General features: G+C 34.4%; 1 protein-coding gene across 1 annotated transcript; it reads left to right on the top strand.

Moving 5' to 3' along the window:
- Positions 1 to 7,071: 7,071 nt before the first annotated feature.
- Positions 7,072 to 8,786, top strand: LOC145059373 (UDP-glycosyltransferase 85C2-like). The gene is made up of 2 exons (XM_079007229.1): positions 7,072 to 7,581; positions 7,793 to 8,786. The coding sequence occupies exons 1-2, from the start codon at positions 7,083 to 7,085 to the stop codon at positions 8,737 to 8,739; spliced, it is 1,446 nt and encodes a 481-aa protein (XP_078863355.1). The 5' UTR covers positions 7,072 to 7,082; the 3' UTR covers positions 8,740 to 8,786.
- Positions 8,787 to 10,773: the final 1,987 nt, after the last annotated feature.

Genomic DNA, 10,773 nt, shown 5'->3' with positions numbered 1-10,773 from the left:
AGGTCTCACACCATGAACATAAAGAGGTCATGACCTGACAAGAGATTAAATAAAAAAGCTAATTTAGACTAAGCTCACAACGTGAGATGTGTTGCAGCCCAGGCCCATGATATTTTAGGGTATCCTTCGTATTTAAACCCCATAAACTTCATTTTAGGGTTCCTCAACAACCTCATTCATCCCTAAGAATAGAAAAACCCTAACTCTAGCCTCTCCTTGTGATTCTTGAGCTTTTGAGGGAGTTTTGATGGCTTGAAGAAGAAGAGAACACCACTGGAGCATATATTCAACTTGGAAGTTCCATTTGCAACCTCTAGCAACATATTTGAACCATTATGAGTTACCAAGATTCAAGTTTTTTGATTCCTTGTTGTTAGACCTAAGGTTTTATGCACATTCATCCATGGCTATGAGAGGTAGAGCGTTGGGACTCCATAAAGTTAGCAACTTTATGGGTCCTTAGAATCCTTTGGATATTATATGTAATGGACTGAAGCTTAGATGATGCTTGAGTTTGTACTTGAGATTTGATTCACCTTTTCTTCATGAATGCCCTAGTTTGACCTCAAGTCCTGTATTGGACATGCAAGACCTTGAAGCATCGATTTTTATGATCCTTGGGGTGTTAGGAAGCCTTCTAGAAAGGATAGATTAGTGGCTCAATGGATTAAGAAGTTTATGGATCAAAAAGTCATTCATACTGATCTCACGACGTCAGGCGTTGCCTGTCATGTCGTGAGGATCATGAGCCTTAAATATTTTGTCCCTTAGTGGCTTACATTGTGAATCATAGATGGTCACGTCGTGAGGGGTAGTTTGACTATTGACTTTCGTTGACCATTAACCGTTAATTTTTAGACCACTTTGACTTTGGGTCAAACTTAAAAGGATTTGGGCTATTGATTAAGATTCTTCCGAGATTTCGTGATAGCGAGCTCATGGGAGCAATCATAGTCATCCTCATACAAATGTCCCTAATCCGGGACCCGACCGTCTTGCGGCTCAATGCATCGGCAACCGCGTTGGCCTTCCTCATTGTACTCGTGAGTCGAATGCACCAATGCCGACCTATTAGCTTATGTATCCTGGAATATAGGATGATGCTATGTTTATTATATGTTAGATTGGTAGATCTGTGTGATTACCCGTACTTTCTAGTTATATGTTTATCTGTTACATATGTCGACATAGTGTGGCTGGGTTAAGGTTGTACTGCTTTCTGCTATAAGTCAACAAACCCGGGGCAATCCAATCGGGAGATTATAGGAGAAAGTGGCATTCCAACCTGGAGTTTATGGGCTAGGGTAATCCAATCGGGAGGTTGCGAGCCAAGGTAATCCAACCGAGAGTTGTGGACCGAACATGCAATATGTATGGCAATCTAACCGAGAGGTTGTGGGCCAGGGTAATCTAATCGGGAGGTTATGGACCCAACATGCAATATGTATATTTGTTTTGTTGTGTGTGGTACTTTAGGGGAACTCACTAAGCTTTGGTTTCATGGTTTTAGGTACATCAGATGATCATGGCAAGAAGATGGTGTGATCATGCACACCCTTCGGGTTTTATGAGATTTGTTCTTGGGAAAAACTCTGATTTGTGATTTCGACAATTGGGAATTATGTTTTGTAAACATGGTTTTCCGGTTGGTTTTAAAATTGAAAATTTTACCTTGATTTTTGGGATGTTACAATTTTATAGGTCATTAACTTATACCCATCCTTATAACATGCTTTGTGAATGAGGCATACTATTGATTCAACTGACTTTTATTATGCATATAGTAATTAATCTTTATATATATATATATATATATATATATATATATATATATATATATAGGTGTATGAGCACAAACACCTTAATCCAACAAATAACACAACCTAGTACAACCCACATATATCCTATAAGCACACATGGGCTAACGTAAACAATGTACAATATCTATATAATGTAGTGATAAACTCACCTCAACCGCAGCGTAAACCTCAAACAAACCTACAAGAAACAAATGAGATCAATATACCTCACAACCTCCATATAATATCACTAAAAGTGTATTAATATTAACCCTTTACATCTTAACACAAATATAAGTCCTTTAGGTTATTTTCCCAAAAACTAACGAAAAACAACAGTCTGGTCAAGACTACTTAACCCCACTAAATCATGTCAAAACTAAAATCCAAATTTATATTCCATTATTTTTGTATCTTATCTTACCAAGTATTACTTAAACAAATCCATACAATTTTTCTACTATTTGTTATGAATTTTATGAAACAACATGTTATAGCAACTCAAATTGAACCAATCAGTGAAAATATTACCTTTCACCCTAGTTAGAGTCGTTTCCAACTTACAGCCAAAACTAAAGAAATAAAGTAGACTCAATTTATGAACTTTGGGCATTGGTTTCTAGCAAAAATGACTTCTGTAGAATTAGTTACGATCTTTCAAAATTCTAGACAGATTAGGGAAACTCACAACAAATCATAACTTTGTGTCTTGTGCTAAGCTAGCTTTTCAACCCATTAAGTCCTTAAGGGAATTATCATCAATGATGGAAGAATAGATTCTATAAAACCAAAAGATGTAGGATATACTTAATAGCCATTTGATGATCCAAAAATCACAAATCGAAAGTACATTGCCTAAAAGAGAAAACACCAAACTAGCGTTTTAGGCATCCACTCCTCAATCAAAAGACACAAGGACATAAGATGGAACACAAACCTTGTGCCACCCTTGCACATTTGCGAATGGTGGTTGATCATGGTGACCATGGCAGCCGACGATGGTAGTGGTTTTGGGATGAAAAATGCACCAAATGTGGAGGAAAGAAAAAAAATTAGAATATTACCTCACTTGAAAGATTGCACACCAAACAACAACCTAACACTACCAACAAATCTAAAAGCAATCTCCTCTGGTAGACTCTCGGTTAATACATACCCTAAAGCCCCTAAGAGAAATGGTCAATATCCTTTGGCAACCAGGGGCAATTCATCCATGGTGAGATCAACCTTTAGAACTTCTCTATCCACGAAATTCATCGATTCAAAAACCATTGCTTGAATCTCCGATGAAATGAAAATACCATTGGGAAACTAATAGTGTGGCTTTTTAAAATGTACCATTTCCTTATATTTGAACATGTTCTATATCATTTCTTAAGTCCACAACATCGTCGACTCTTTAATTGACAATTAACATTTCCCCAAAAAGTAGTTACTAACCACAACACTAGCTGTAACAACCATGAACATATATACCATGGCTAACTTATAAAACAATAAAGATATTTATATTTCATTATTTAATCCAAACCGATGGATGTTACATAAAGAGTACTTACATTGCCATTGTCGAATCCTACCAACATGATTGATGACCATCACATATTCATTTAAAGAAATATGAATACAATGAATACAAATCATACACCTGCTAATTTTATCAATTAGTATTCATACACCTGCTAATTTTATCCCAACAAAAGTACATAAAATAGTCTAACTAATTATATGTTGAAGATCTTATAATTCAAAAGACACCCTCTTAGTACACCGATCAACCTTCATGCTCAACATCAATTCAATATACTCTGTCACTACACCAATCATGTCTACAAAACGAAACAACGTATAATTCAAAAATATCGGGACAAGCAACACAAGTATAAAAGGAAGTTTATTTTCAATAGTAAAGCCTACTTACTAATTGCACACTCACCCTAGCATGATCTAAAATAATGTGTCCAAACTTGGAAAAACAATAAGAGCTCATACTAGAGGGATCTATATGTTATGGCCTTAACATACAATTTTCTGAAAAATTAATTTAAATATATGATCTAACATTTTCAAACAGGAAAGCTTACCATTAAGAAAGAAATTCGAAAAAGCATACATAGTTCCTTTATTCAACAATCCTCTAAACTGTCAAATTAAAGCCTTCTTGATGGTAGCTGAGATACAGTTTTCTTGAAATTATCATACAAACAAACAGATAATAAAAAACTTTACCAATATAAACAAAAGGGAGAAAACTTATCCACGACAAATCGATGTCCTCTCATCCATTACAACCATATCAATATTGTTCAATTTAAAAGGCTTCTAGTAAATATGTTGCTTCCATAAATGAATAACACACCCCTTGAACTTCAACTTATCAATGTTAGTATTCAAGTCACTATAATCAAATGATATTGTGAAGCCATCTCAAACAATACAATAGTTACAACAGTTATAACTATCACAATAATTATATCTACAATTAATTCATCTTATACGTCATTTATACATATAACAAACAACATCTAACATCTTAGATTAATAAGTAAGAACTGAACAACCCACTTGGTTACAATACATCTAACATCCTAGATTAATAAGCCAGAAGAACCCATAAATCCAACCTAGCAAAGAGCCTCTCCCAAAACAACGACTCGTTGGAAAACGAAAGTGTACCAAAGACTATTTTTTCTTTTAAATAACACTAAATTAGACCTACCATGTGGCCTTGAAATAAAATGCTTTCGAAAAATCAACAAAAGTTTCCTTAAGTTATATATGATATAGATAGATTCCAGCGTATCATTGAAGGTTGCTAAAAACCAAAAAAAAGTTGAGCAATCTCAATTCACAATTATTAATCAAAAGAGATAAAGTTCAAAAAAGTTTGGTGGAGGTCAAAGTGGTTAAGATAGGAAATATTGTAAATCAAAACAAACTGCATATAAACAATTAATATTTTGGTCAATTTACACAACTGTGTAATGGCAAGTCTATGTTTGCCGAAGGTGACTCCTTTGATCCACCTAAGAGCATCCACAATGATGAGTTTAATAAGAGAGTTGAATGAGGTGACTAATCTAGGTATCATTCAATAGATGAAACTCTATCATTATGAGATGTCATCTTGACATTCGATGCATTTAGAGTTCAATGGCCATTGAACTCTTCAATGGAAAAAAGAAAAGTTTTTAGTTCTTAAATATATACTATAAATTACTTTTCATAATACTCTATTGAAGTTTACAGAGTACAATGTATTGTAGGAAAAAAAATAATAATAGAGTTGTATGGATTGTAAAAATACGATGTGACAATCCATTGAACTTTATGAAGATCAATACATTATGAATGTTCTAAATTTATAAAGTTTATTAGAAATTACATACAAAAAGGTTTAGAACCCATCTTAAAAAAATTGAAGGACCTATCTTATAGTATTTGGCAAAATAAAGGAAGGAAAAAATGGTACATAGACGATAGAAATTATAGCATATTTGGTGAAAGGCAGAAGTCTCACATTCACTCCTAAAAGAAAATCGTGGAGAGTCTTCTATTATAAGTAGATGTTGCATCTTTCATAATTAAACATCATTAGGTTTGTTGAGGCCTAGACTACTTTACTCAAAGTTTAAATTGATTTTAGTAAAAAAGTTTTTAATTGAACAGGTCCGATGAACTTAGTTTTCTTTTGAACCGACATGGTGGAACTTAGGTATGGAACCATATGGTTTTTCTATAGACTCGCCATTACTTCTCACTACTAGAAAACATGGGGTTTCCCTACGGAAAATAGCTACGGAATATTTCCGTAGTTAATTAGCTACAGAATGGCTACGTATCAGCTACAAAATGGGACGCCCTAATTTAGCAACGGAATAGCTATAGAATAGCTACAGAATAGCTACGGATGTAAGTCCATAGGTATTCCGTAGCTCATTAGCTACGGAATTGCTACAGAATCACTACAGATGTGAATCCGTAGCTATTCCGTAGTTCATTAGCTACAGAATGGCTATGAAATAGCTACGGACTAACGTTAGAATAAAATAGCTACAGAATAACTACGAAATAGCGACGAATTTATAATTTCAATTATTATTATTATTATTATTATTATTATTATTATTCCTATTATTATTATTTTTCATTATTCGACTCTTAAAATTTTTTTAGATCATTTTTTCTTACATATTTAAGACACGAACAATTAAACATCATCCTAATAATACTGATAATAATAATAATATTTATAAACATCATAATAATATATAACAATTGTAACAAATGTGTTTAACACACAAACAAACGATTAAACGAAAAAAAAACTAGGTTCAACATATTGATAAGATCAATAAGATGAAATAATCTATGTTTAATTTATAAATAATGAAAAATGATTATAATAAAGGGAAATATGTATGTGTATGTGTATTTATGAATTTATATATGTATGTATCTGTATGTACGTGAATGTAGGTGTGTATGTAAATGTGTATGTGTATGTGTGTATGTATATGTATGTGTGTATGTATATGTATGTGTATGTGTATGTGTATGCATGTATGTGTATATGAATGTGTATGGTAGTAGCTACGGAATAGCTATGGATTGTGCTGTAGCTATTGCACCAATTTTATAGTAGTTTCTATGACTCAATTTATTTTAATAAACCCATTCAAATTTAATATTTTTTTTTTCATTAGTCAAATAGTCGCATAGAAATATAGTGAAACAGTCAAACAGTCAAACTTGTGTGGTTTAGAAAATATTTCCAATTTATAGTTTACCACGACAATAACAACTAAAATGTAGTTTTCTTGTATATTGCCCTTTTCATTTTAACCACGTTTCATTTCATTTTTTTTTGTAGTACCAACAGTGACAAAAAAAATTCTAGGGTAAAGCACAATAATTCAGTTTTTTATATCATTCTTGGAGATTTATCGAAGTTGGAATATATATCTGGCCAACTTGGACCCCACCAGTAATTGAAACTTAACTATCTTCGAGATTTTATGTTTCATCATCAAAAACGACCTTTTGGCATTTGCGATCATAGATCAAATGTTAGTTTCTTCTTCGTCCAATTTATAATAGAAAGCCGGCATGGCAAATTGGCAACTACAACTCAAACATTACATCCTAAATATATAAAGACGAGAGACAGTCAGCATCAATCAAAATATCAATCGTATTAGTTATTTGATTGTAGATCTATTTTTAGCTACTAACAAGCCCATAAATACACACCACAACCCCTTCGAAAACAGACACAGTAGAATGGAGACAATGGCCAAAACTGAGAAGAAGCCTCATGTCATCTTTATCCCACTTCCAGCACAAAGCCACGTTAAGGCGATGCTCAAACTAGCGCAGCTTCTTCACCACAAGGGACTCCAAATAACATTCATTAACACAGAGTTCATCCACAAGCGTTTGCTCAAGTCTGGTGGTGTCCACAGCCTCGATGGATCAAATGGTTTCCAATTTGCATCCATTCCTGACAGCATTCCTCGTAGTTCTGAAGATGACGATGGTCTAGAACATCTCCTTCATTGTGTTGAAACCCACTTCCTGACTCCTTTTCTTGATCTTGCAACCAAACTCTCATCTCCTCCAACTCTTATCATCTCTGATGGCTTCATGTCGGTTTTCACCATTGATGCTGCAAAAAAGTTGGGAATCCCGGTCATGCTCTACTGGACGCTTGCAGCTTGTGGCTTCATGGGTTTTTACCAGACCAAATCTCTCATGGAGAAAGGACTTACACCACTTAAAGGTTTGTTTTTCTATGTGTGTTTGAGATATATATATATATATATATATATATATATATATATATATATATATATATATATATATATATATATATATATATATATATATATATATATATATATATATATATATATATATATATATATATATATATATGGCCCTTCTCATGTATATGTAAAACATGTAATAACAGCTGTCATTCATGCAAACAGATGAAAGCTACCTGACAAATGGATTTTTAGAAACCATTGTTGATTGGATCCCGGGAATGAAAAGAATCCAGCTTAAGCATTTACCGACCAATATCCGGACAACAGACCCTACAGACAAACTGTTTACGTTTTCTATGGAAGCTACACAAAATGCCCACAAAGTCTCATACAATATTATTCACACGTTTGACACATTGGAGACTAGTCTTGTGGATGCTCTTTCGTCCATGATTCCTCATGTTTACACGGTTGGTCCAGTGCAGTTACTTCTTAATCAGATTCCGGCAAAGGAAAGACAAGCTCAAATGTCGAATTTTAATGGATACAGCTTATGGAAAGAAGAAACAGAGTGTTTGCAATGGCTCGAATCCAAGGAATTAAACTCTGTGATTTATGTGAACTATGGGAGTTCAACAGTAATGTCTTTACAAGATCTTATAGAATTTGGTTGGGGACTTGCTAATAGCAACCACTATTTCCTTTGGATAATTAGATCGGATGTGGTTGTTGGAGAATCCGCAGTTTTGCCTCCTGAGTTTGAGGAGGTTATTAAAAAGAGAGGTTTTATAGGAAGCTGGTGTCCACAAGAAAAGGTGTTGGAGCACCCTTCCATTGGTGGGTTCTTGACTCACGGTGGTTGGGGTTCCACCATCGAGAGCTTGTCCGCTGGTGTACCAATGATATGTTGGCCTTATTTGTGGGACCAACTGACTAATTGTAGGTATATATGCAAGGAATGGGAAGTTGGGATGGAGATGGAGAAGGAGGTGAAAAGGGAGGAAGTTAGTAAGCTTGTAAAGGAGTTGATGGGAGACGGAGGTCACATGATGAGGAAGAAAGCATTGGAGTGGAAGGAAAAGGCTCTTCTGGCAACCGCTCCCAATGGTTCATCGACCTTGAACGTGAACAACCTTGTCGAGGAAATCATTATGTTGTCAAGAAACTAAAAGAAATGTGTACATTATTTGCCACGTGTACTGAATAGTCGTTAAGATTTACCATGATATATATATATATATATATATATATATATATATATATATATATATATATATATATATATATATATATATATATATATATATATATATATATATATATATATATATATATATACTATCCGTTTACCCACGCCAAACGACGGGTGTTAATAGTTTCTTTTGATAATTATTTCTCTTCGAAAACATTTATGTTTGAACACTCAACTTTGACGTCAATGTAACGAAAAGATAAACCCTAGCAATGAATTCTAATTTGTTTTGGAAAATGGTAATTTGTTACTTGAAAACTAACCCATTTAGGTAGATTATTTTGGGTTTAAAACAAAAATATAATGTATGCAGAGCGTACTGGGCTTGTGACATGTACGTTGCGCGTACGAGCTTGTACGCCCAATGTACTCCCTTGTTAAGCTCTTTTTGCTATTAAGCACTCAATGCTTCCAGTCAATGGTCTAAATCACATATCTGAGTTCTTCTTAATGTCTAAATCCATAAAGTCACGGACTTCGTGACTTTGCATGTCCCACATAAGCTCAAACTCCAAAAATGATAATCTACATCCATGAAAATGGTCTTAACTCATGCATGAACCCATTAAGACATTCAAGATGGCAACTTTCCGCCTTAGGGACTCGTTTAACACTGAGAGTGGCAACTCTAAGCCTAGGAGTCGGATTTGAACCGTAAAGCTCCATATTTGGGACCAAAATGACTCCAAAACCAAACTACACTAGATCTAAGCATACTTGAGGAAAGTTCCAGACTTTATATCTCAAGATGATCTGAAATGAAGCAACAATCTCGGATCTACAACTTTTTCTTTGAACCACCACCTTGCTTTGCTCTTTGCTTGCTTGGAAAATGGTTTCACAACACCAAAATGCTCTTTAATGGCCTCCAAAGCTCCAAGAACACTCAAAGGAGGATTAGGGTTTCGTGGTGGCTGTCTAAGGATGAGAGGGAGGCTGATATCTAGGGCATTATGTTCTTTATATAGTGTTTAGCCCCCAAAATTAGGGTTTAGGATCTCTAAACATACGTTGGGCGTACTGCTCAACCTTCCGCATTTCACTTATCCAACCCTACACCGGGCGTACCCCAGCTTACGTTGGGCATACTCACCTAGTTGCCACCTTGCATGCATGTGCTGAAATGCAAGCTTTTCCATTCAAGGACCGATTTTGCCAACAACTTCAAAGTACTATAACTTCTTCGTTCTAAGTCTGTTTCTAACGAACTTTATATCCATGAAAAGGTGGTGAAAAGCCCTACGCCCTTAATAACGCGCCCAAGCCTTACAGCCTTCCGAATAAAACCCAAAACCCATAAAGGGCTCGAACTGCCACTTAACCGATATACCCCTTTGGCTTCAAGATACGACCTGGATCCTGGATCACCTCATTTACATTATCTATACGTAAATGGGTTTAGATCTCTCTCTTCCAAAGGCCCCAAGCCTTATGATAATCCATCCTCAGGCCACAATCCCGAATTAAGAAAGCGATTCGGAACAGGGCGTTACAAAATTGGTCACAACATGTTGGGAGTCAGTTTTAGTAGCATAATTATCAAATAGCTTCAAATATAGGAGACAAGCACAATTCTATTGATGTAGATAATTTTTTTTTTGTATTTTAAATTCCTTCACTACATTGAGCAAACTTTATTGAAAATGTTGTTTTATTTCATGTTATTGGTCTCCATCTCTAGTACTTTTGGTCTCTAGTAAATTTTAATTTTTATATTTAATAACTTAAACAATAAAAGTCTATAAAATAATGATGTGTTTTTTTCCCCGTCAAATCAAGATTTTTTTTTTACCAAAATATTGTATTTTAAAAAGATATTTACCAAAATGATATATATGGTTTTTAAAATGTTTACCATTTAAGTTAAATTTTGTAACGACCCAAATTTCACGTCCAAAAATTTCGTTTTTAAAATCAATACTTTGGAAAACATTTGTAAATAAAACATTGT

Source organism: Lactuca serriola, chromosome 6, assembly GCF_051521515.1.
Source record: "Lactuca serriola cultivar US96UC23 chromosome 6, Lser_US96UC23_V15, whole genome shotgun sequence".
Lineage (NCBI taxonomy): Eukaryota > Viridiplantae > Streptophyta > Magnoliopsida > Asterales > Asteraceae > Lactuca > Lactuca serriola.
Note: the sequence above shows the minus strand (reverse complement) of the source record. Positions and strands in the feature narration are given on the sequence as shown.